This window comes from Poeciliopsis prolifica, unplaced genomic scaffold (genome assembly GCF_027474105.1).
Source record: "Poeciliopsis prolifica strain line A6 unplaced genomic scaffold, Auburn_PproV2 SCAFFOLD213, whole genome shotgun sequence".
NCBI classification, from domain to species: domain Eukaryota; kingdom Metazoa; phylum Chordata; class Actinopteri; order Cyprinodontiformes; family Poeciliidae; genus Poeciliopsis; species Poeciliopsis prolifica.
The window spans coordinates 16,989-43,262 of record NW_026562588.1 but is presented as its reverse complement, the minus strand read 5'-3'; the positions used below and the strand labels follow the sequence as shown (position 1 = coordinate 43,262).

At 39.6% G+C, this 26,274-nt stretch overlaps 2 protein-coding genes across 2 annotated transcripts; one reads left to right on the top strand and one right to left on the bottom strand.

The window, feature by feature from the left end:
- Positions 1 to 1,317: 1,317 nt before the first annotated feature.
- On the bottom strand, positions 1,318 to 12,482 carry LOC129356971 (SR-related and CTD-associated factor 4-like). Its single transcript, XM_055026508.1, is given in 22 exon segments — positions 1,318 to 3,382; positions 3,492 to 3,647; positions 3,745 to 3,898; positions 5,262 to 5,389; positions 5,579 to 5,735; positions 5,825 to 5,938; positions 6,239 to 6,339; positions 6,504 to 6,560; positions 6,563 to 6,610; positions 6,613 to 6,655; positions 6,657 to 6,690; positions 6,778 to 6,851; positions 7,356 to 7,532; positions 7,943 to 8,027; positions 8,114 to 8,199; positions 8,547 to 8,750; positions 8,844 to 8,980; positions 9,105 to 9,237; positions 9,319 to 9,480; positions 9,583 to 9,627; positions 9,750 to 9,833; positions 12,326 to 12,482. Coding segments are annotated over 22 exon segments (3,540 nt in total). The 5' UTR covers positions 12,356 to 12,482; the 3' UTR covers positions 1,318 to 2,051.
- Positions 12,483 to 14,931: 2,449 nt separating this feature from the next.
- LOC129356972 (hormonally up-regulated neu tumor-associated kinase homolog) lies at positions 14,932 to 25,437 on the top strand. The gene is given in 10 exon segments (XM_055026510.1): positions 14,932 to 15,448; positions 17,990 to 18,282; positions 18,827 to 18,882; positions 19,200 to 19,335; positions 19,426 to 19,455; positions 19,457 to 19,551; positions 20,209 to 20,335; positions 21,508 to 21,676; positions 21,838 to 21,994; positions 22,746 to 25,437. Coding segments are annotated over 10 exon segments (2,034 nt in total). The 5' UTR covers positions 14,932 to 15,220; the 3' UTR covers positions 23,489 to 25,437.
- The last annotated feature ends 837 nt before the right edge of the window (positions 25,438 to 26,274 follow it).

The window sequence follows — 26,274 nt, the reverse complement described above, 5'->3', positions numbered from 1 at the left end:
AACAAAATGAACCTAAATGGATTAGAATGGTTTAGGTTGAAGCATGTTTATGTATTACAATGAAGCAGTCAAAAGATAAAATACATGGAAGTTATTAATACTTTCACAAGGTGTAGTGCATGTATAAATTGTCAAAAAGAAACTTAAAATAACCCTCTAATAGTTCATTATATCATGCGAGATAGAGCAATTTAAATAACCCTACAGGGGAAACATTTTAAACATTCTCAAATAGTGAAATATATAAATTTGATCAAATTATTAAAAGAATCTGAAAAAAAAATCAGAGGAGCTGAACAGCCAATTAACCTTTTATGATAAGACCTCACTTTTAATAAAGGATCATGTTATTCTTTTTAACCATGAAGCTTAGTCCAAAAACTTGCACAGGCAGGTTACATATTTCACACTTGAGCATTTATCTCACAAAGCTGAACAAAAACAAATATATCATCAAGAGTTAGGCACAGGTTAAAAGAAGCAAAAAACATTTGGTACAAAAATAGTTTATTAAAAACAAGTTCCTATGGCTGAAATGTTGACGATTTCATGTCCATGTCTTTCATATTGAAAAGAAACCATAGAAACATCTGTCATTTTCCAAACCACTAGGAGTTAAAAACATTAAAGCAACCTGTATCTGTCGTTCTTTTTGTGTCAATGTGTTTCAGATACGCAAATCACAGAATATTAACAACTATTACCATTAAACCTTAAAGTCATCAGTGACAAAAGCATATTTACAGCAGCGGCCTTCATTTTTCAGCATTTCTGCTTTACACAACGCAGTGTAAAATGATCAGATTGCTGATTCTGGGCTTCAAAATAAAAGAAATCTGTGATGTTATATGATGTGTTTTCAATTGGGAAACTGGGTTCAGTTTTTTGAATAATATAGTTTTTAATTTGACAAACTGTGCTGAAAGAGGACAAATCTGACAATCACCACTTGCTCAACAGTGAAAATCATAGAGCTTATAAAAAAGAAATAAAAGTAAAGCAGGCAAGAGAAAGGTGAGGTAATTCAACAATTTTCTTTAGTCTTCTTTTAACATGGATAGAAAACACATTTCTTTTAAATTTCTCACAAATCCAAATTTCCTCTTTTTTTTCACAGATTTAAACCAAACCTGTTTTTAGCCAATTGTTTTAACAATTATAAAAATTTAAAATAACAGCTAAAAATTTGAGAAATTAGGGAGGGGATAGAATTAGGCATCTTTATGTATTTTTATGAAATTTAACTTGCAAACATTTAATATTTGTATCAAAATTTTGTCTTTTTGACAAATCAAACTTTTTTTTTTTGATGTCCTTCAATAGCTGTGTTCATAGTTGCAGCTCTGGAAACTATTTTTGATGGAAATATCCTAGCTGAATAATGGCCATTGTTCATTTATGTAGCATTAAATTATATTCTTGAATATGTGAAAAAGTTTTGAAATACTACATGTCTATTTCTTTGATTAGTCATATATTTTTCTTGTTTTTGCCTTAAAAGTAAACACTCTTGTGGTAATGTCGTCAAATGTTTCCTTAGAAATAAAATCCTTTGAGCTAGTTAATTCTTAAAATCATTAGATTCTGTCTTTTGGTGGTGATAATGTTATAAGCAGCGATAAGGAGAATAGATTGACACCACCATTACAGTACATTTCAATAGTTTTCAGTGTTGCAGATTTTAAAAGTGACTCCATAACAGAACTAATTTGTTGTTGAGAAGCTCCTTCCTCCAGGTGATGACATGAAAGTATGAATAAAATTGGGACAACAATAATTTCCCCCATCTGTATACAAACTACGATAATAAAAAAACAAGTATCTAACTATTGATCAAAATGAAACCAAAATGCCAGGCCACATTATACGCATAACGTGATGTTTCAACAGATCTGGTTTCATTTGCTTGACAACGTGGTGGGAGATGTGCTACCGCCCAGGAACTGTCAATGATCATCTGACGAACAGTCACTAGTTAGAACTGAGACTATTACAGTGAACAAAACTTTTTTCGGAGTTTCTCTCATTCACAGCAATCACAGGTTGAAGGTCTATGATGCTGCTGCATGCTTTTCTTCTTTTGTTGCTGTGGACTCATTTTGAGCCGGCTCTTTAGACTCTGAGGATTGGACATTTTCACCAGCTGGAATCGGCCCAGCAAGTAAATGTTCTGACTCTTCCTTCTTTTTAGTGGCTTCCCCATTTGGCTCTTTCCTAGTTTCCACCGTAAACAGAGGAGTCCCACCAGGTTGTTCCGTGCTGTTAGCGCTTCGGAATTTGTCCATGTTTTCCAGTTCAGCCAGTCGATCGTCTTTATCCCACCGCGACGTCCTCTCTCGTCGTTCTGACCGTCTCGGTTTGTCTGCTTTAACTTCAGCCGCTCTGGTTTTGTCCCGGCTGCCTCCTTCTCCTCTACTTCTTTCTCCGCTCTCCGCTTTGCCTCGGTCCCTCTCCCCATCGTCATTCCGGCCTCGATCTCTGTCTCTATCAAGGCTGCCTCGCCTCTCTCTCCAGTCCCTTCTATCTCTGTCCCGATCTCGGTCTCTGTCTCTCTCCCATCCGCCCCCACGAGAATTCCCTACATCTTCCTGCCAACCTCCGAGCCTGTCCCGCCCATCCATTTTGTCATTACCCCCTCCTCTACCTCCATCACCAAAACGCCTTCCCCCTCCAAACCCTCTGTCCCTCTCTCTGTCTCTGTCTCGATCCCAGTCTCTGTCCCTCTCCTGTTCTCGATCCCTGAATCCTGGCCTGTCACTCCTGAGCGGTCTGTCATCCATTTCCTCCTGCTCTTCGAAGCTTCTAGGACCACCCGGTCTTGTAAACAGGGCAGGACCTTGAGGGGGCGGGCCATGTCCTCGAGGGAAGGGACCTCTCATGTTATGTGGAGGGGGCATCCCAAATCCTCCTTTAGGTTGTGGCGGCTCGTGGCGCATCATTTGAGGATGTGGACCCCTGGGTATCAACTGTGGCGGGCCAGGCGGCACGTTGGGGTGAGGTGGTCTTTGCCCTTGTGGTGGAGGGAAACGTTGCATGTGTGATGGTGGTGGACCCTGAGGGCGCTGGAGTGGCATCATACCAGGTCGGGCACCTAGTAGACCCCCAAGAGGGGACTGGATGTTTCCAGGGTGTCCACCTGGACCTGGAGGTCCAATTGGGGGACCGCCGGGATGTCCGGCAGGGGGACCACCGGGATGTCCGGCCGGGGGACCGCCGGGATGTCCGGCAGGGGGACCTCCGGGATGTCCGGCCGGGGGACCGCCGGGATGTCCGACCGGAGGACCGCCGGGATGTCCGACCGGAGGACCGCCGGGATGTCCGACAAGACCAACGGGGTGACCAACAGTAGAATTAGGTCCACCTGGAAAACCTCCAGGAGGTCCTGTTAGAAAACCACAAGCAGTTAAAGATTGCTAAGTTTAAGTTATTAAATAGTTCAAACCCCATTATTTTGTTTCTTTAGTAAACCGAAGGGAAACAAAATTACTAACCCATGTGTCCCATTTGGTGGTTAAATAAATTTGGACCCTCCAGGACCTCATCATTTTTCTTGGCGCCCTGACCTGCTGGGTCTTGAGGGGGGTCATCAACTCCACCTTTGGAAGGAAGTAGTGGACCGAGGGCCATAGGTCCCGAGGCAGGAAAACCTGGGGATATAGTAGTGAAACCCATTAAGATTCACTCTGACCAGAGTGTAAGACATGCATCCTAGTTCTTAAAACAATTGTAAAGAGTAAAAGCTACCTGGGGGCATTTGCAACGGGTTAAAGCCAGGTCTAATGAAAGGAGGAAGGGGAATGCCTGGAGCAAAGCCAGGTGGAGGCATCCCAATGGGACCAGGAAAGACCGGAGGTTGAAGGGAACCCATAGCAATCATTGGCTGCTGCAATGAAGGGACCTGTGAAAAGAATAAGCAGATAATTCGCCCAATGTCATGTACACTTTAGGTAACAATAAGCAAAATAAAACCCATTTTGTGAAGGACTATAGTAACTGACTGACATATGAGTCTCTTACTACCATTAAACCATAAATTATAAAAACATTTAAAATATAAAAAAAATAATAATTTCAACTATAACTGTAACCAGTTATAATATAACCCGGGAGGTTCCAACACCCAATGCACTTCCCATCTGCCTGGGCATAGCTACTGATCTGCACGTGTCGACCAAGATGGCAATTTTTCAGCACGGTTTTCTGTCCCGAAATGTTTCAAATGCAGGACAGTCCTGAAAATAATGTGCCTTCTAGATTTGGAGTTATAATCTGAAACACATATTTCTTACCATAGCACCACCTACAGGTGAATGTGGCTCAATATTTATATCCAAGTGGCGGTGTGGATTATGAACACGGATACTAAATAAAAGTCGTAAAAAGTTTTGGAGGGTAGGCTGCAGTACAAGTTTCAGCAGAGAAACATAAGAAGAATGGAATAGCATTCCACATCGTGGACGCTGTCAAATGAAAAACGTTGTGTGATGCGTCGTGGGAGAACTCAAAAAACAAACATTGCTCAAATGAAACATTTCTCAAGATTTTTTAAATGAGCCCCCCCGACCCCTCATTGCAACCAACCATAAAACAAGTTGAAAAAAACTAGCTAGCCATTGTCAATATTGTGTTTGTACTTGAAGGAAATTGTGGATTTTTTTTTTTTTATCATTTCAAAATTATGAACAATGTAATTTTGTAGTGACGTGTATAGTGATGTTTAATCAGCTATCATAATTGGGCAAAATAAAAAATTGCCACAATAACTTTCTTTTTGTTTATTCCTTAGTATATATTGTAATAAGTTTCAATTTTGTTGATGGTAGAGTTGGCAAATGCAATTTTCTTGCTTCCCTTGTGAAAAATATTCCAGAGCCACAATTTTTGCACAGTAGAACATGTTGGAGAATCTTTCTAAGAAACTTTGCCCACATCAATTTTGTTAACGAGACTTCTGGTTTTGGAGTTATAAACTGAAAGATGGATTTACTACCACAGTGCCATCTACAGGTGAATGTGGCTGAATATTTGTATTTGAGAACGTTGTGGATACTGAACCAGGATACCAAATAAAAGTTGAAGTAAGTTTCAGGGAGTAGGGTCCAGTATGACTTTCAGTGGAAAAACATAATAAGAAGAATGGAAAAACAGTAAAAACAATAGGGTTTCCTGCTGTGAGCAGGCAAACAGCCATGCCTTGCTTGCAAACTGCCTGCTTGCTCCTATTTAGGCTTGAAACCATAAATATTCTATGTGTTCTTTACTTGTACAGGATGAGAAGCTGCAACAGTCATCGGTAACACTTGTATCTCCTCAGGCTGCTGTTGCTCAGAACGGCCATTGTGTGTGGGTTCCTCAAGGTGGTCGAAGGTCTTTCTCATGCTGCTCCAGTCTGCAAAGTCAGTCATGATAGCAATAAATAAACTAAGTAATAAAGCTGAAAAAATTTAGCAGATGGTAATGGTGAATTTAGTTTTTTTAATAAAATTAACCGTGTAGTTTCAAAATGTATATATTGAGGAGAAAATGTGTTCAGTCATTTCAAACAAACATTTCTCCTGCATTAGTTGTTTTTTTTAACCTGGTGATAAGGTATCCATATCCAGCATTCCTCCCTCCTTCAGCTCCTCCAACTGGTCCTCTCTGACTTTAGACCAGGGTACGTAGGTGACACCCAGCTCCACATCCCAGTACTGTTTAAAATCAGGCTTTATACCCTTGTTCAGAGCCCAAGCAATCTGGTAGGAAATAATTCGATTTAAATTCAGATTTGTTTCCAGAATTTTTTCTCAGTGGCATATCCACAGACAAAATAAATAAGACCCACCTTAATTGCTTTCTGGTTAACTTTTGACGATCCTCTGCTGAGTTTCTGCAGTGCTCTGTAAGCGTCTTGCCTGTGTATCATGACAATGTAAGCACAACCTCTTGGAGGAATCATCTGAAAAACAACAGAGAAAAACAAAAAAATGGTAAATAATTATATAAGAAACAAGTTTTCCTGTCTGACAAACCAATTAACTGAGCAAGGACTGTTTAACAACGACTAAGGAACAATATTTCTTAAAGATAACAGCATAGAGGTAAGGTACCTAATAATGCAAACATCAACTCTAAGCACTACAGTCACAAGCATGTCATAATCAACATCTAAGAAACTAAGTTAAAAACATTGGAATTATAAAACGCACAAATTACTGTTTTAAGATTAAATATATCTGATTCAAACAAATCGACTTACATTTATAGATTCAATCTGTCCAAACTCTTCAAGCAACGAGGCGACGTCTTGCTGTTGAGTTCTCTTGTCCAGCTGACCCACCCACAGTGTAGTACTACAAACTAAAGAGGAAAAATTCATCAACAAGGAACAAATTTCGCAATATTTCAAAAGTTAAAAGATTTAAACAAATTATTTTCATCGTAGGAGGGAAAAATGAAATAAGTACAAATTTCAATCATTCCTGTGATAAATAATTTCCTAGGTAACCTAGGTGACGACTCACTGCTCAGAGTCTCGCTCTTGGGCGGTGGAAGGCCTTTCTGCCGCCGCTCTCTTTCTCTTCTCTCTCCCGGCGCTCCTGTGAGCGAGAGCGAGGTGAGTGGTGGCGCGATCTCTGGAGCGGGATCGCCTGTGCCTGGACCATCGGGAGCGGGCGGGAACTGGATCTAGACCTTCTTCTCTTTGGAGATCTGTGTAGGCAAAAGAAGCTTTATTATCAGGAAACTTCTCTTTGGCAGATTGTCATAAAACTTCTTAGCATCCATTTTATACTTTACCTTGAGCCTGAGTGGGACCGCCGACCATGCCGGCCATCTCTCATTGATGAATGGTCCATATCCACTGAGGAGTCCTGATGAAAAGATGAAAAAAACTGATGAATCAGAAGGTGACTTATTGCAAATATAACCAAACCAGTTATATTCTTGATCAATATTTAAGGTTTATTAATTTATCTTAGAAGTCAAGAAATAAGATAAATCTGAAACTAAACTAAAACTAAAAGTTGTTCAAATCTATTTAAAAAGAAAACAATGATTTTGAAGAACATCACTTCAGGCTGTAAGAGAGCAGGTACCAAAAAGGCTGTAACTTTGATTTTCTGGCTTTTAAAGTTCACACTTAAAAATAGGAAATTTTGGCAGCCATTTGTAAACCTTTGAATCTAATCTACAGAGAGAGTACACACAGAGAGTACACAGCCGTTACATGTTAATTGCTAAAATAAGATTCTGAAGACTGTTTCTAATCTCTGTAATGATTTATTTAAATCAAAGGAAAAAGCGTTTCACTGCAACTGGATGGCTCTACCTCTGCTCATGCTATAACTAATGACCTCTGATGGCTGGAAACCTACCTGTTGTTGCTGGGCAGCGTTTTGAGGAGGGTATATCCCTGGGAAGCCTGGAAGCCCAGTTGAACCTGGAATGTGGTGCCCTGGAAGAGAGTGCCCCATCGGTGGCATGGTAACAGGGTAGCCTTGTCCTGGCAGAACGACACCAGCCTGTAGCTGGCCGTTCGGAGGCACGGAAACCTATAGAAGAAATCTGTAATTAATATCCAGTACCAATCATTGCGTCTTATATCAGAAGACAAATTAGATTTGTTCAGATTTTATTCAGTTTTGTCTTCTTAAAGGTTTCTGTTAAATTTATGAGTTGTAACATCATGTCATATTAAACAAATATATAAAATATTCCTGACTGACAAAACTTGACTATTTAAATAAATTCTCAAGATACTTTTTGAGTCTTTAACTTAAACAAAAGTTAAAATCAGTCAGACCTATTGTACAGTAATTTCTTTTAGTACATCAAAACATTTAAGCCACTTGTTTGATAAAGAATACAATTCTTTTCCATCTCCCTTAACTGATGTTCACACTCTAAAACATCTGGTGTAAAACTAAAATAAAAATGAACAATGAAAGTTCAATGTTACTACCTGCTGTGTGATGTCTTGTGAGATATTCATCATCTGTGTATTAAAGTGCTCCATGTGCTGAGGAAAGGCTGGAGGTTGTTGCATACTGTGATAAGAAAAATGTGTCATTATTACTCCTCCTTGATGTTATTTGTGGAGGCTATTCTACTCAGAATGAGGGTGGGGACTCACAAAGGGGGCTGTGAGGAGGCTTCATCCTTTTTAGTTTCATCTCCAACTTCTGGTTCATCATCATAATCAAAACGGTCAAGCAACTTCTGAAGGGAAGGCAGATGAAACTGTAAATTCTAAATTCGATTCTTTTTTGTTTGGTTTTACAAAAAAATTACAAATTTCCAAACACTGAACTTTTTGTAAGCATGGCTTTCAAAAGATTAGAAAAAAGAAATATGAAAAGTGTGCATTCAGAATGTTGTTGGTTTGTTCATTTGTGAAAAAATTTAAAGCCATGCATCCTCCACTAATTTGTGACTATCAATAACATAAAAGCCCCAGCAAATTACATTCAAGTTAGCGGAAAACTGAAAAAGTTCAAGGCGTACAAATACTTTGCAAGGCAGTACAGGTGAGAAAACTTGAAGAAAGGAATGCAAATATCCGTCACCATGTCAAAAGTTGTCTTTTGCTGGACCGGTTGGGTGGAGTTGACGGGAGGAGGTTGAGGCGAGGAGAGGTGAGGCTGAGCAGCAACCGCAGCCAGGCCAGTAGGCACGCTTTGAACCGGCATTTGAGCGGTCGGCAGAAGAGGCTGAGTGTTGGTTTCAGGCTTAACCGCCTGCTGCTGAAAGTTCTGGAGCATCTGCTGGAGCTAAGAAATATAAAGTAGATTCAGAAGTTTCCATGATGAAAACAGAAAGCAAATGAATGAAGCGATGTCAGGTTTCCATAGGTGTAAACACACCTGCTGACCCTGCGAAGACTGGAAGAGCTGTGCTACAGCAGCAAAGGCGTCAGAGTTGTGTAGTGGAGGAGCGGCTGTTGGGGTGGAGTTGGCTAATACTCCGGTCACAGGCTCTTTGGCTGGAGACGGCGGTGAACCTAAATGATGAGACAATGGCACAAACATGTTTTTAAAGGTGAGAATGCTCATTCAGAAAAATACTTTATAGATAAAACTGTTTCTATAATGTGGGATTTAAAAAGGACTCAAATTATAACTCACCCGGCTCTTCTGTGTGTGTGATGGAAGCAGCACCACTGCCAGAACCTGCAGCCATATCCAAGAGTGGCTGAATAACCTCGATCTTAAACACTCCGTTCTTCTGCCACAGGTTCAAAACCCGCACAATCTTACTCTACAAACAAAAAAAAAGAAAAGAAATGAAGCATCATATCAGAAATTTTCCAGCCTTTCAGAAGATTTTTTCCACTCTTACCCGGTCCTCTATGGGACAGAGACAAAGGTTCTCGAAGGTTCCTGTGATATTTTTGGTGAACCTTGGACCAAACACGTCTTTGTCTGGTCCAAACTGGTGCCTGGACTGCCTCACAATGGAATCAACCACATACAAGCCAGCAACTTTATACTCTGGCTTACACTGAAGGAATCAAGATCAAGGAGACAAATACCTTTAAATTACTGATGATTGTTGAGAAAAAGAAATGCTTTTCAAATCAGTTTGAAACAAAACCAGGCTCACCTTTTTGATAAACTTTTCCACAATCTGGACCACATGTTTGTAGAGCTGAAAAAAAGGGAACAAATGAGTGTTTTCAGCTTTATGCAGCCAAAAGGAAATGCAAACCTATTTTTAAAATCAGAAACATGACCACGAAAAAATACAGCACATTAAGAACTATTACTTACTTTCATAGCTTTTATGGCTGATTTGGTAATGGAGATCATCTTTGCTCGAGATATAGGAGGGTTGGAGTCCATCAAGGAGAATAACTGCAGAGTGGAAAAGGTAATGAAAAGATGACATGGGAAACCATAAAACAGTAGAATGGATAATACAAAATGGAGCAAAAATAAAAGAATTTCAGGTCACATGCTTGTTTTATTGAAGTACATCCGTTTTTCACATGACGCACTAAAATAAGGATGTATTGCATGTATTACTTTACAGGGAAATGTGGTGAACCTAAATGTAATTAAACTTTCTAAAATAGAAATTTGTTTCCTCAAAAATCTCTTTATCTGTTGTCATTATTGATTAGTACGCACATTTTTTTATATCTCGTGTGGCGATTTTTGTCAGTTTTTGTTGGTAAACGGAGACTAATATGTTTACGTTTTATTACGCACTGCTTGAAATTTTCAAAATGAAACAGAAAAAATATTCTGAATTTAATGTATTCTTAAACATGGCTCTCAAATAAAAGACATAACAATTCTGAGCTACCTGGGCCTGAAACCATCTGATCAGTTTAGTGGTTGAGATTTGTACTGACACGGTAATAACACAGTTAGCCAAAAGCCTGAACGAGTTTCTGCTATTCAATATCAATGAATAAAATATCTAGGACCAATCATATATCCTCAATAATAATAATAAATAAAACAGCAACAGCTTACTGGGAACCATCAGTGGTGTTACTTTAGATTTCACACCAAAACCGTCCATGTTTCTCACAACCAGTTTCCAAACACTTAAATTTCTCTGTTTTGTAAGTAAAGGAAATATGTAGAAGTTTTCCTTAGGCCTTGCTATGTGCAATATGTGGGGGAGGGGCAGTGCTGCATTATTCTGCACTTCAGGTAGCCTGAGAAAACTGAGATGACACAAACCTTTTCTGCAGCAACTCATTAAAAGGACTTTGAACCTCTAGAATGTCACCACTGAATAGTTCGGGGATTTAGAAACTGTAACATTTTAAAATCTCAACATATCTTTAAACTGTCCCTATGCGCAGTCTGCAACATAAACATCCAATACATAATGTCTTGTCTCACCATATTCATCTTTTTCTACTAACTTGATTCACCTTTGAAGAGATAAAATCCAAAGCAGAAAAGGAACTCTAAAACTGGCCACTGTAAACTGAACTGGCTAACCAGGGTTAATTCTGTTTTTAAAAAGTTTTGGTTACTGATTAGAGTTTAACGAAGCTGTAGAGAGACAAATAAACTCACTTGTTGCTGAGCACTGACGGTCAGCTGGCTGAAAGAAGGCACCAATACTTTTTTCTTGTGTTCAAGAAAGATTAACTTGTCTTTTTGGAAATACAGTCAAGAGATTAAAAATAATAATAACAATAATAATAAATACATTTTTAAAAAGTACTTGTGTTGAAACTTAGGAAGAGCCAACCAGTCTAAATGTCTATCAAAGTAGAAGAGTAAATAAATGTTATTATGTATAGAAAATTACTACAACCGTGATTTTGTTATTATTTTATGTAGATTTTTCTGGTTTAAATAATCATAATTAAACAGTGTAAGTACCACTGTTTTGTACTACAAAACAGTGGTACTTCTACTCATTTCTGTGATACAGTGTGAATCTCAAAGTAACTGTAGAAAAGCATAACTGTATTAAAATCCTGATTTTAGAAGAATATCATGATTGATTTATTTTTCATAATGAATGCCTCTAAAAGAACAGATATTCTCAGACATCATCTGAAAGCAAAATAGCTACTTATCTAACGTAGAAGGAGATGCATAAAATCTGACACACAAACCCACACTTTCAGCATCACATGACAAAATAAAGTCTATGATTTGCCCTTTTAACCATGCCCTAGTATTCTTGCAGCTGTATTTTTGCTTCCAGTGAGACAGCGAATACTGCAAAGATTGTAAAGATCGCAGGAATGGCAGCAATTTCGACGCTAAATATCTTGCAGGATGTCAATTTGAGCCTGAATAACTGATTAAGCATATGGGCACCAGCTTTGAAAACCGCGTAAATGTAAATGTAATGACAGAGACTGCAGGTTCTGACTGGGCTTCCAACAGCATGAACAGGCCTCATAGAAACTTACCGTGTCTGCTCTTTAAGAAACATTTTGCATGTTTATTACTCCAAATTAGCAACAATAAGCCCTTGTAGGCCTGCAGTCCGTTTGTATCACTGTGTTAACTGGAGAGTGTGTTTGTTAATCGTACTGTTACGAGCAGCAGTGTTTGGGACCAATTCACTCCCATTAGCAACACGGAGGATCCTTGTACCAGTGTTTACTCTGTTTTCCGATATTGCCGAGTGGCTTCTTATTACACTAGAGTAAACCATCCTACTATTCAATGTAACACCACCCCAGTTGACGAAGCGCAACATTAACATTAACCCAATCACAATAACACCAAGAAAGTCCAACGGCTAGCAGGCCCCCTACTCCGACCTGCTCGGTTAGCTCTACAGCATCACAGCACTGCTGTGACCACATCCACCAGCCACGGTGACTTCAGATTCTGAGCAAGCCCAACGTGCAGCTTACCTCCTGGTTAAAGGCGTTCACGGCCTCCATGATTGCCAGATGCACCTGGCTTCTCCCGTAACTCCCGAAATCCTGGTCAAAACGATGTTTATTCTAGGAAAGGACGGAACAACATGTCCGCTCCCCGGTAGCTAACGCCAGTTAGCCTCGCGTTGGGTCGGCGGGCACAGCAAAGCATGATGGGATTCAGTGCTGTTGTTCTTGGGTTTGTCCACTAGGTGGCAGGGTGCTTCTACTTAATGTGCTGCCTGAAAAAAGAAGATTAATCATTTTAATAGTTTCATTGTAAGTTAACTTAGCAAGTCTTTATTTGTCAAAAATGGTAGGGGTCAAAGTATGCATTTGCTTAAAAAATGTAAACAATATAGTGTCTCCAGCTGAGAACTGAAGACCTTCTTTGTGAAAATAGGTTCAAGAAAACTGCACATTTTAGGAACCAAAAAAACAAAAATTCCTTGATAGGAATAAAAATGCTACTATATACTATGTAGCATTGAAAAAGCCTAACTTATTACACTTATTAAACTTATTACATGGTAGTTCTTCAAAGAAAAGATGTGCAGTGAAAGAAAAAAACAGCAAGAAAAAAATAGAACAGAAGAAAGGCAGTATACCAAGAATGACACAAGTAAAGGTTATAGTTGTCCATCTAAACTTGGCAGGCTAAGCAAGAAAAGTAATAATCTAAGAAACAGTCAGTAATTGTCAGATAAACACTCATTAATAATATGGGATAGATTCAGAACTCAAGTAGGAAAATCTGCTTGATAACTTTTAGTGGAGTGTTTAAGAGAACCAACCTCTATTTGAGAGTGGATGAAAAAAAGTCACTACTGTAGTCTCCAATTTTGGAATGGCAGATTACACTAGATTGTATTTTAGAGTGAGTAAAGGCACTGAATTAATTTTTTTGCAACCTTTATTATTTCTAAAAATTACTTGAGAATTCTGTTTACTATTTGTTTCACTTCACAATTTTGCATCATTTTGTCGGGATTTATCACATAAAATTCCAATTCAATACATTGAGGTATGCAGTTGCAACATGCAAAATGTGGAAAGGTTCAAGATGTATCATGAATTTTACAAGGTGCAGTATTTGCTGTGAAACCAAACTGGGAAATGGCTCCAGAAGCACTAGCGCCACAGTTCCCCACAGATCTGAATGCAAATGATTCTGCAATCTCTGTTCCTGCAAACACAAAATCTTTCATTTGGATGCTCCTCACAGCTGTGACTCAAAAACAGAATTATGTTTGAAATCCAAAAGAATATTTTACCCATGCAACCTGAAATCCAGTTTAAATGGTGATAATGTATGGCCTTTACAGCAAGAACTTGATTTATTCAGCAAATATCAGTATCTAATGCTCAACTCAGGAAGCATCTATGTTTTTACTGTTTCCTTATAAAATTTGCTTTCATCTGCTTTTGAAAGTAGGTCTACCTATTTAATAGTCAGACTTAGAGTAAGGTGTTTAAAAAGCTACATAAGACACAAAAGACGTGCAGAAAATCCTAACACATTTTACCCTGTGGAAGATCAAATGTTTTGTTTTAAGGGCTAATGCAGGTCTAATCGATGAGATGCTTGAGGCCCTTGTGTCAAGACAATTACAAAACGGATATTGATTCAATTTCAGCAAGACGTCTGCCTTTTATTGTAGTGCAAAAAGTCTCCAAAAGATGTCGCACTTGTGCAATTTATATCTTTATTAGAGTGAATTATCAAGAAAGCATGGTCCAGCAGTCTTGAAAAAGCAGCATGTGGTTGAGCACCGTTAAAGCCATTCAATTTAAGATCGAAATTGAAGTATAACTAGACAAAAAAAAAAACTAAAGAAATACAACATTTGAAAATAAAGTGAATATATGTATTTATGCAATAAAAATGTCATTAAAACAACTGTTCAAGTATTGAGCCTGATTAGATTTACTATGAAAAATATATGTAGGCCTATATATATTTTTTGGGCCGAAGCTTATGATGAGTGGCCCCTCCCGGTTCTCTTTTGGGTGATTAAAAATGTTAATTAGGCCAGTGAACCTCATAAGTAAACAAGGTGAAATGATTCTCTGTCTGCTGAAAGCAAACACCCAAAATACAATAGATAGGCAAAATTTAATTCAAGCTGAATATTGATTATAACTACCTTGAAAAAATCTTATATTTTTATAAATATGAAAAAGGCTTATTGTTCACGCACAGAGAGATGTTTATAATTATCAAAATGCCAACCCAAATACATGTTAGTATTTATTTATTTTTTATTTTTTTGCCAACCTATGAGCTCAAATGTTGATTCTGTAACAAGTCACTCAAATCCATTCTTTGTTCCTGCACATGTACAATGTGAGTCCACATAGCGGAGCGGCGGGGCGGTGGTACCGGTAGACTTGTTGTTCCCGTTGTCCGTACACACACTCCACCCACCCTGCGCTGATTGGATAGAAAAGTACCCCCGCTTCCATCACTGTGTTTCTTTTTCACCAGCACACTTGGTAGGGGAACGCCCATCTACAGGACCGGGAAAGTCACTTCAAACTGAAAAACACGCTGCATGGCACTCAGACCTTACAAGAGACGCTCGTGTGAGAGGAGATGCCTCGATCTGAAAACAACACTCTCGCGTAGCTAATAAGACACGTTGCGTCAGTTATCCATGACAGATATTGGCTTTTTAAATGCTCCGTATGTCATAATAATCTAAGCGGATTCATTTGTCTCGGAAACTGCTGAGCGCACTGGCTGGATGCGTTTGGGTGAACAGGTGGCGCAAGATCCAACACTCCTAATTTATCGGACGTTAAGCGTTTAATAGGATAGCCTACCTGTTTTTAAGGTGGGTGAGTAGAGTGCGAAGTTTTTCTCCCTCCTCAGACAAGGCAACAAAGATGCCCGTTTTGGACCAAGACAAGGGAACGGACAACAAGACGCATGATGGCGAGACCTCAGACAGCGATGAGAGTACCTTTTCGGGCTCGCTCGGCAGTCCTGACCCGGACGTCATCAATAACTTTTACCACACCAAGCGTGTCGGGACCTACCTGATCGGGAGGAAGCTGGGAGAAGGGTCTTTCGCAAAAGTTAGAGAAGGTCTCCACAGTCGTACGGGAGAAAAGGTAAGACATGGTTGTAGATAAAAATTACATCTCCCAAATTAATGTGCAATTTCTAAACTGTGTACCTCAAGGGTAACACGGCATTGCATGCATCTGGGTGTCAGATATAATGCTTTAAAAGAGCATTTTCTTGTTTTCAGCTTCTCTTGGCTTGTCAATATATATATATATATATATATATATATATATATATATATATATATATATATATATATATATATATATATATATGATACCACTGCCTCATATCATTTTGGGCAAATTGGGAGTCAAAGGGGCTTTCTTATGCTGTTGTATGTTGGTGGTATATGGGCATTTAAAAGGGTCAAATAATAAATAATATTACAGAAATAAATTTAGCAGATTAAATAATTATAGAAGACTATGTAATCAGAGGGGTTAACCCAGTGGTACGACTGCTCAGCTTAGTTAACCAGTTGTACCTCAGAGAAAGTGGTCAGCTCTGCTTGCAATGAGCACCCTTTGTTAATGAGCTCATGTTGCATCGCCAGCTGTCGAGGTGCAGTGCATGCACAGTACCGAAGCTCCACCGGCAATATTTGCCTTACGTGTTTGTGTGTGAGAGAAAGGCTCAAACGGGAATGGAAAGCACCTGCTTTCCTGAGGCGTTGGATGGCAACTTGTGCTTTGCTTTGTCTGCTGCTGCTGGTGATCTCACCTTCTGCATGCGCGTGTGGCTGTGATAGGGACTGAGAACAAAATTGTCTGGCCTATGAGGAAGCAAAGCTGCTGCTTGCATATGAAATGACCTCGTTGATAAATGGGCTGCAGAGCTCATTGGGATTCTGCAAACGCAGGGGTTTGAGATGGGCATCCATTGGCCAGTTGTTGCCTTTGTCTCGATCTCTTCAGATTTTTTTTTTTTTGGAAAACTGCCAGAAAAAATATTTGCATCTAAGAAAAACAAGCTCCTCCTCTCCTTTCTCCATGTTTCAACATGTAAAACCTGTTTGTGCGACTATACCCGTAGATAATATTAAATTGTTGAAAATGTATGTAATTATCTTGATCCCTGTTTACCGTTGGTGCTCGCTCTGTTGCTCAGAAGAGAAAAGGCGCCTCTCCTCTCCCCTTTTCCCCCTACTCTCTTTGTTTAGGATGATGCAAACAGTGGTAATCTCACAATCAGGCACAGCTCTTCATTGAATAAAGACATCCAATAGGAGCTGTTAGGGAGGGTGGGAGGGCAGGGCAGCAAGTTTGTTCAACCAAGGTTATGTCGGGCCAAAAGATATGCAGCAGGTCCTCCAGATTCCCCTTTTTAGCATCACTTGAAAGATGATATAGATGTAGAATGTAAAAGTGAAGAAAGGAAAACGATGGGGTCATCATGGTCAGGGAGGTAGGAGAGGTCACATGGGTGTGTTTTTGATATATGTAACCCACTTTCCCCTCTACATTCCCCCTGCAAAACCCCTCCTTCCTGTCTGAGGGGTGCCTGATAAACAACTGAGTCTCCCAAAAGCCCCCTGGCAGCATGCTCCCTTCCCCCTTGATATCCACCCCACCCTTTTCATATGCACTACTGTAAATACACAGCCCCAATCCTAACCTGGCACATACATTTCCCGCAAGTGTAAACATGGGCAATCTTTAACTGTCACGTGACGAACAAAAAGTTTCTTCTGCAAGCTAGGTTTAATTAGTAACTGTAAAAAGGTTCTTCAGAGGGGAATCAATTATCAGAGCATAAAAATGAGCTGAAGGGTGGTTGTAAAAATAAGCCAAAGGGCAGAAGAAAAGAGAGGACACTGTTGCACAGTGTCGCTAATGGATATGGTGATTTGTTCCACTTGTTATGCTGGTCCATGTCTGTAGACTCTCCTTGAGATGATTTGTAATGTATGGTAACCATGTTCTTGAACTCAGTCTAGACAGGACACAAGGAGAAGCACAGGCAGAGAATGAAATATTTTTATTGAATGCAATTATCCACAAGAGTCTGCCATTGAACAGAGGACGCATCGTTTGCCATTTATGAGGACATCTTCAAGGATTTCTTAACAGTAACTCAAGTAGTCTTCCATTAAAACATTTTAAAAGGCGAAATGAAAGGCAAAGAGTAACACCTTTTAGTACTGGAGTTGCTTACATCCTAACCTATCAAATGAGATTAACTTTAACGTAGCAGGAAAGCAAATAGAGGTAGCTTTAACTGCCCATTTGGTTTTGGCACTTTCTCGGCATATAGGATAACGTTTGCTTTCCCTTTACTTTATTGCAATTCTGTTACCTCTCTCACACTCACATGCCTCCCTTCTTTAGGGCCTTGCATTACTCCACACCCTAAGAACAGCTGCTTGGGAGAGGTCAGCGGCGAGTTATGTTCCCAGCAATAAATATCAAGTTGCGTCATCACCTGTTACGCTCCTTGAAATTTAACCCTAAGAGTCACACTAATATTAGAGTGTGCTTTTGCTAACTACAACATATGGCACAGGGTTTAAGAGTCAACCCACAGCTGCCAAGAAGAATCTCTCCTCATCCTCTTACTCTTTCCTCTTCTCTTGTTTTTTCCAGGTGGCAGTTAAGGTAATTGACAAGCGGAAGGCCAAGAAGGACTCATACGTCACAAAGAACCTGCGGAGAGAAGGCCAAATCCAGGAAATGATTCGGCATCCAAACATTGCACAGCTGTTGGACATCCTGGAGACAGAGAACAGCTACTACCTGGTGATGGAACTGTGTCCTGGAGGGAACCTCATGAACCACATTTATGAGAAGAAGCACCTTGATGAACGGGAAACTCAGAAATACATCCGGCAGCTGGTGCTGGCCGTCGAGCATCTTCACAGGGCTGGCGTGGTGCACAGGTATGACAAAGGACACGGAAACTGCCTGCTCTCCCAAATCTGAAAATATTGTGTTGTTTTTTTGTGCTAAAGATTGCTTTCAACATGTGGCTTAGGTCTATCGTGCACATGAATACACAAAAACACCCAGGTCTATTGTACTTGTTGAGTTGTATTTAAGAACTTCTTTAAATAAACTAAAAGCACAGGATATTCAATCATCTTGCAATAATTCAAACAGTGTTCATCATTATTAATATATCATGTTTAAAAGATGTACAAATTATAAATTCCCAGTTGCACAAGAGATTCCATCATGTTGATCTTTCTAATGGCTTGTAAGACAGCAATGACTTCTATCATCTTTCATAAAAACTGACTGTGTTAGCGGGTGCACAACCCAAGTATAGAGGCCTTAGGCCTTGACGTGAGTATTAGGGATTCGAGTCCCAGCCTCTGTCATACTCTTCTTACCTGTCAATATACTGCAAAAAAAGGGCAAAAAAAATCCCTTAAAAAAAATCAACAGGCAGTGACATCTCTTCTCTCCCTTTTTGTCTTGCAGAGATTTGAAGATAGAAAATCTCCTGTTGGATGAACAGGACAACATAAAACTCATAGGTAAGGCACAATCAAATTTTCCTTTCTTCCAAAAACACAGTCTGTATTCTATAGTGGACAACTGAATAATTAATGGTAATCATGTAACTATTTATTAATGATGGCTGGTGGTCACTGTAAATTTTCTCACCCTGAGTGCAATCAGAGTCTTAACGAGGTAAAGAGGAAAAGAACAGCCAAATCTCCTGTTAAAAGGCTTACAAGCTTTCGCTGAGGCATTAATCTGGCTCTGTCTGTTTGTGCATAGCTGAGATATATAGACAACAAAAAATCCTAAGAATGACACTTACCACACTTTCCCACTCTCTCCTTATTAGATTTTGGCCTCAGTAACTGCGCTGGCATATTGGGATACTCTGACCCTTTCAGTACCCAGTGCGGCAGTCCAGCCTACGCTGCTCCCGAGCTGCTGTCCAGAAAGAAATACGGCCCAAAGGTGGATGTTTGGTCCATGTAAGTTCACATTCATTCTTTAGAATATGAATTCACCTGTTGTTGTTTACAGCAACTTGAAGTTTTAAATATGCACATTTTGCTTTACAGTGGAGTCAATATGTATGCAATGCTGACGGGTCACTCCTTTCACCGTGGAGCCCTTTAGCCTTCGAGCTCTGCACCAGAAGATGGTGGACAAAGAAATGAACCCTCTACCTCCTACCCTATCTACTGGTAACTGACATTTACTAAAGACTGAATGTGTCATAAATTCCAATTGTAGGCACCTGGTAGTCAAACAAACATTTATTTTTGTTAATTAGGTTTCTTGAACTTGTTTTTATTGGCACTCTGTCTTATATTTAGAAAAAAAAAGACTTATAATTATCATTGGCTAGATGGAGTTGCACACTCCCACAGTTACCAGCAGAAAAAATATTTCCAAAGAATTTTCTGGTGCAGCAACAAACAGGTTATGTGGTTGCATTTCTAAAGAATTTCTCAAAGGTAGAAGAGGGTGGGGGTACAGATAATACTGGAGAAACGAGTATCAAAACGAAACTACTGGAAGCAATGACACTTTTCACCTTTTACTTGTCACGGCAGTGATTCCTGCTAATTTTCAAATGAAGGATTGACTCAACCACCTACTGCTTATTGTAGTGATTCAATCTGAGAAATGCTCCATGAAAAGAAGGAGGAGATTTGGTGCTGACATTGTATTGGAATATAAGGAGAAATAAGTTGGAAAGGTGTTGGTTTTGACTTCCAAGTAAGGACAAACTGATTGTTATACATGTAATGACATGTTTAACTTTCAGGAATCTTCACAGATTGGGACAGGCAACTGTTGACAGCACAGTATGATTTATTCTTTTTTTCTCCTCTCAGCTGCCACCTGTCTGCTGAAGAAGCTTCTTGAGCCAGACCCTCACAGGCGTCCAAATATACATCAAGTGATGACTGATTCCTGGTTGCAGCTGGCCAATAGGAACACAGGGGCACCTTATCGCAGCAGGTATGCACAGGCACAGATGCAGTGCCTTGCAAGCCTTTTCACATTCTGTTACATAACAACCACTGTAGTGTGCTTCTTCAGGGAAGAGATGTGTGATCAGCCAACACAAATCAGCCCATATTGTGAATAAACATTTGTGTTTTTTAAATGGTTTGTAGATTTAATAGTTTGTAGGACTAACTTTCCATGCAACTAGAACTGTAAGTAGAGACTAACATTTTTTGCCCTGTCCTTTGTGCGACATAGTTCAAGCTCAGGCAGACTTAAAGAAAAGCATCACACAAAATTTCAAGTCTTTCCAGGAATTCTCATTTAGATTTAAGTAGAGGTCATTCTCACACATGAAGAACGTTAGAAATTTGGTTCAGCTTTGGTTGGTCTTACTGAAAGGTTAACTTCCTTCCCCAGTCTTTAGCAATCTCGCACAGGTTCTTTTGTAGAACTGCAAAAAATGGGAATAACCAGCACTCCAAAATATACAAAGGTTATTGTGAGAAATATGTGTGCACTACATTCTTCTTCAGGAAAAGTGTTCTGACTTTAGCACCACACAACTTCAAACCGTGACAAACATTCGTGTCCTCATAAAGAAAAGCCTCCTTGCAGCATGATCCTGTCACTATAAGTTTTCAGGGAGCACGTTGTGTTCACTGTTTTCTGCTATGAAGTGATTTGCATTTCATCCAAAATGTCACCTTTTGCTTACTCTATCAGCAAAACATGCTGCTCCACATGTTCGCTATGTCATCTGTCTAGTGGTAAACTGAAGCAGGAACTTATTTCACTTTCCTTAAGGCTAGATTTAAGGAAAGTCAAAATCTATCAATACAGAATTAATAGATTTTCTGCTTATACATTCTCCCACATGAACACTGGATATGTGCAGTTCTACCAGTTAGCATGGGCATTTTGGCTGTTTCTCTGTTGAATGCGCTCTTCAAACAGTGCTTAGTTGAGAATCTTTTTTCACCAAAAACTTGCAGATATTCTACTTTTTTTGGGCTAATCACAAAAAATCCCAACAAAGCAAATTAGTCCATAAAACTAAATTCAAAAATTGAGTGGAGTTTGCACATTTAAAATGTTCACACATTCAGATACTAACTATGCAGACACTTAGTAAATATACTGTATTACAGGATAAAACTAATCTGGCTTCTCTTTGTTTCAAGAATCCACATTGAGGAAATAAATCAAGCGGTTCTGCTTCATATGACGGAGAAGATGGGGTACAAGCACAGCGAAGTGCTGAGCGCTGTCCTCACCAACCGTGCCTGCCACACTCTGGCTGTCTACTTTCTTCTCAACAAGAAAATGAAGAGGCTCTCCAAAGAGTATCGGGTGAGTGTATCGTAGCTAACACCTGAAACACAGAGAAGCAATCTAAACTCAGCTGCTCCATGCAGTTTTCTTTTTATTTTTTTTATTCTGAGACAGTTGAAAAACCTGGATGGCCAGTTCTGAGAATCTTTTTTTTTTTTTTTTTCAATTTCTGTGTGTAGGAGAAGCAGGAGAAAAAGAAGCTAGAGAAGCAACAAATGAAATACTATCAAACAGAGTGGAGAAAGCATGTCGATAAACTAACCATCCCTCCAAAACAGACGCCCGTCTATCTGGCTGTTAGCAAAGGACAGAACAAAGAAAAGAAACACAAAACAGGTAAGGATTTGCACTATTTAATGCAAACAAACTGTATTCACATGAAAAAGAATAAGATATTAAATGCATGATTTTATTTCTATTTTTACATAGGGTAGGTTGACTGAGCATGCATCTTCATATACAGCAGCCTGTTTCACACAACCACACTTACCACTCCATGCAACCCTCCCTTCGTCCCTTCCTCCATCCCTTCATCCATCCATCTATCTACCTGAATGTAACATCTTGGACAAACTTACAGCCATTTGTGTTGCAAATGTACAAGCACTTTATTTTACTCTAAACACTGTTCTGATGTTTGACATAATATGAACGACAGACAGCGTAGCACTGAGGAATGTAAATTTGTATAAAGCTGCACTGGAATTCTATTTGGAACAACAGTGTGACGAGTGAAGAGGCATGTGAGCATCTGGGGAAAGCTAAAAATTAAGCTCCTTTTTACAACTTGCTTAACTTTGGGAAATGTGACAGTATGAAAGGGGTGTTCTTGATCCCTGGACTCAAGATAGACTAGGTCTGACGAAGTTAAAACTGAGTCAGGTTGTTAATTATGTTGGCTCAGTACGTGCTGTGACATAAATGAGATGCCATACTACCTAGACACGCAGGTCATAAATCAAACATTACGTGTTGCTCCAGGTCTATTATTTTTATTGTTCACCTGTCTCTACAGTAACTACAGAAAAAAAAATATACAAGAAAGTCCCAGCAATGGGAACTAAAGGTACACCTTTTCTTTCTTCAGGTCTTCTGAGAGCATTGGCTGTGGGACATCGTAAGTCACCTCTGGCACCTCCAGGCACAGTTGCATCATCATCCATGGAGTACCTCGAGATTCATCCCCTCTTCCCCAACACTCCACAGCAGAGGAGGCGCTTGGCCACCCTCCCGCCGGTGAACACAAGTCCAGAGCATAACATCCCTGCTCCACCAGCGCCATCACCAATCGGCATGCACTCTTTTGGTTCCCTTTCGAAGGCAGAACAAATTGAAGACACACCTTCCACACCCTGGTACAAGCTGACCAATGGGACTCTGTCACCACCACGCCACGTCTCTGCTTTCCAGCCCGACTCCTCTTACTTAAAAAAGGCCACCATTCCCAGTCCCCCAGTCCTGATTTCTAACCCACAGCCCAAGAAGAATTTGTCATCAGATGGGTGTGGTTCCTCCGACACAAGTGGAAGCCCATCTAGCAGTGTTGGAAGTCCGCCAGGAGGCTCAGCATTTATGCCACTGAAGTCTGCCTTTAGTCTAATTAACCCCAACTCTGCATTCAGCCCTCCATCCAACAGCGCGAGCAGCGGTCCTGAGAGTCCAACACATCGCAGCAAGCTTAGCTCTGTGGCCAAAGGGCCCAAGAAGAAAGTCCCACTGCAGCCTTTTACATTCCGACCGGAACAATTCATTGAGGAAGTAGTTTCTCCACCTCCTTATCCGATGAAAACTTTGATGTGTGCTTCAGGTGCATTGAAAACCCTCTGCTGAGGGATTTGAAAAAACAATGAAAGGAACATTTGGGCCCCTCTCAACAGTTTGTAAAAGTTGGAGAGGTTTTCCAGAGCGGCCTTTGAACTGTGAGCTGGCCTTTTATTCCAACTGAGCCACTTTTCTCTTCAATATGAAAACTAGACATGGGCCAGTATGAGATTCTCACTGTACAATAACCTTCAGTAGAGACACAACATTCTAGTCAAGGTGTTAATTATACAGGGTGACTGTTGCTTGTCAGCTGCAGTTGTCAAACAGCAGTTGTTGAGCTAATAACAGGTAGCACACCCTTTTTATTTTTTATGTAATTCTGTGTCGTGTTTTGTTTTTGTAACAGCAAATTCTTCCAAACTACAGAATTTGTATCTTATTACAAGTAATGACACCTGTAGAGGCCTTCTTGTACTCAGCTGACCATCATTGTTCAGCAACAGGTTGAGGAGGAGGGAAAGACCAGAAAATTTCAGTCGCTCTGGCACTTTCTCCAACATCTAATTTTGAGCAAAAAAAAATAAAAAATGTGATGCAAAAATTCAAACCTTGTTAGTCATTGAATCTAGTGACTGGCCCATGCCTATTTAAAATATAAAAAAAAATATGGAAGAAAAGGGTGAAAACTTACCATTTTACCTCTCGAGTACTGTGTTATTACATAGCACGATACACAAACCTCATCTTGAGAATGTCAAGATGAGACTTGAAATGGATCTTCTGTGTCCAAGACACACGGTGAACTTGGGACATCTTGTAATACTGGCCTTGATGACTAATGCGCAAACTCACACTTACACCCACACACACACGCACACAAAAACAAAGCCCTGTAATATAGACAAAGTTTGAAGTACTTTGTTTTGTAATATTGCTTCATCTGGTTTGAGAGCAAGCCACAGACTGATTCACACCAGCTAACAGGACCCAACTCTTAACCCTAACCCTGACTTTACATGTGTAAATGTTGTTGTCTCTGTAGAAACTCTGTAATATAGCCACTGACCTCCAGCCAGCTCACACTGTAGCCTGACTGCTGGAAGGGAAAAAAAGCTCACTGCACTATTACTGAATACCAAAACCTGTAGGAAATAAATGTGCTGACTATCTTATACCTCACTGCATTAATCGTGCATTTTTGCATACTGTAGTGACAGTCAGATCTCACACACCTGTCTGTGTAGGATATGTCTAAGTGCTGACTTTAGATTTAACACAATAAAACTACATAGGGACCAATGGTAGAATCATAAGCTCACTTTTTTATGAACTCGTTTCCCATCAGTGATAAATTACACTTCAGATCTTTTTATACACACGTATTAATTCATCAACAGAGAAAGTCATACGTATGGATCATTTCACAGCTGAACATGCCAGTTTGTAGTCAGTAAAATAAAATAGAGCATCAGAAGCCTTATTAAACTTAACCAACTCACTGAAACACTGAGGGATTTAAAGTGGGAACAAGTGCTACTCATGTCACCTACCACAAAAAAGTAACTCACCTCCCTTTGTCTTAATGCTGTAGTTTGTGCAATAGTCTTAAGTGTTTAACTGCAATGATGAGTTTTTGCCAAGAGCTCTTTGAGCGTGATGTGAATGTTGTTTTTTGTAAATAGCTGTCTTAAATGCCCCTGTCCCCTTCACGTTAATAGTTCAGTATAGGAGGAATTTCAAAAAAATGTTTATGTAAATAAACTTTTTACATTAAAAAAAATGATAAGGCTTCCACAGGCACAAGGGAGTTTTTTGCCTCATTATTAAATACTGAAAAGTTGCATGAATTGAACTGTAATGTCACCATTTGAATTTGTCTTTGTAACTGCTTTTTCTTTTTGAAATTGAGATTGATACAGACATACGGGGGTCTTTTGTAAGATTTTTTTAATGGTTTGGTTTGAGTGTCAAGAGATTTCTATACTGTATAAAGTATTTTAAATATCTATTCGAAACGCTTCATGTCTGTCTGGTCTTTTGAATTCTACCAGTGAACTGTGTGGTATGTCTGAGGTAATAAGGTCTGGCCTGAAATTATAAAAATTACATCTTTTCAATTCAAGACCAAAAGAATTTGTGTTTACTTAACACAGTCCAACAGTTTTGAGAATTGGATCTCAAATTACTTACTGCACGCAAAAGTATTCAAACTCAGTGAAATTTTCCACATTTTGTCACATTATATTGACTTCACTATTTTATTGGAGGTTTTCCTTAAAGACTAACAAGGCAACAGTATGATACTGCCACCACCAGAGTCACAGCATTTTGTAAATAGGCCAAGAAGGTGGAGATTGTTGTATAAAAGAAATCTAGTAAGACACTGTAAGTTTGTGATTTATTTTCCTTCTTTTAGGAAAAGTTAATGAGGCTTTGCTTCTCTGCTCTGGAGAGAGGCATATTTCGTTCCAAACACATTGTTCCATTTGTCTAACATGTCATGCACATTTCCCACGAGACAACTCAATAATAGAAAAAAAAAAAGAAGAAGGGGGAAAACACTGGAGCAACAGCTGAAGGACCTTTACAAATGATACCCTCACATACCATGAACCCCCGTCCCTTTTCAACGACACCAACACACACACACACACACACACTACAGACGCTAATCTACTCAGCTGTGGCCACCTCTCCCTCCCCCTTCCTAATAATAAACATCACTGGGTGACACTGCCATGTCGAGACAAAGAAGAGGGTTGGGGGGAGGAACTTCAGCACTCTGAGACAAACACATTCACAGGACGACACAAACAGGGATGTCTGATTAAATCTGCGTGGCTAAGCTGATA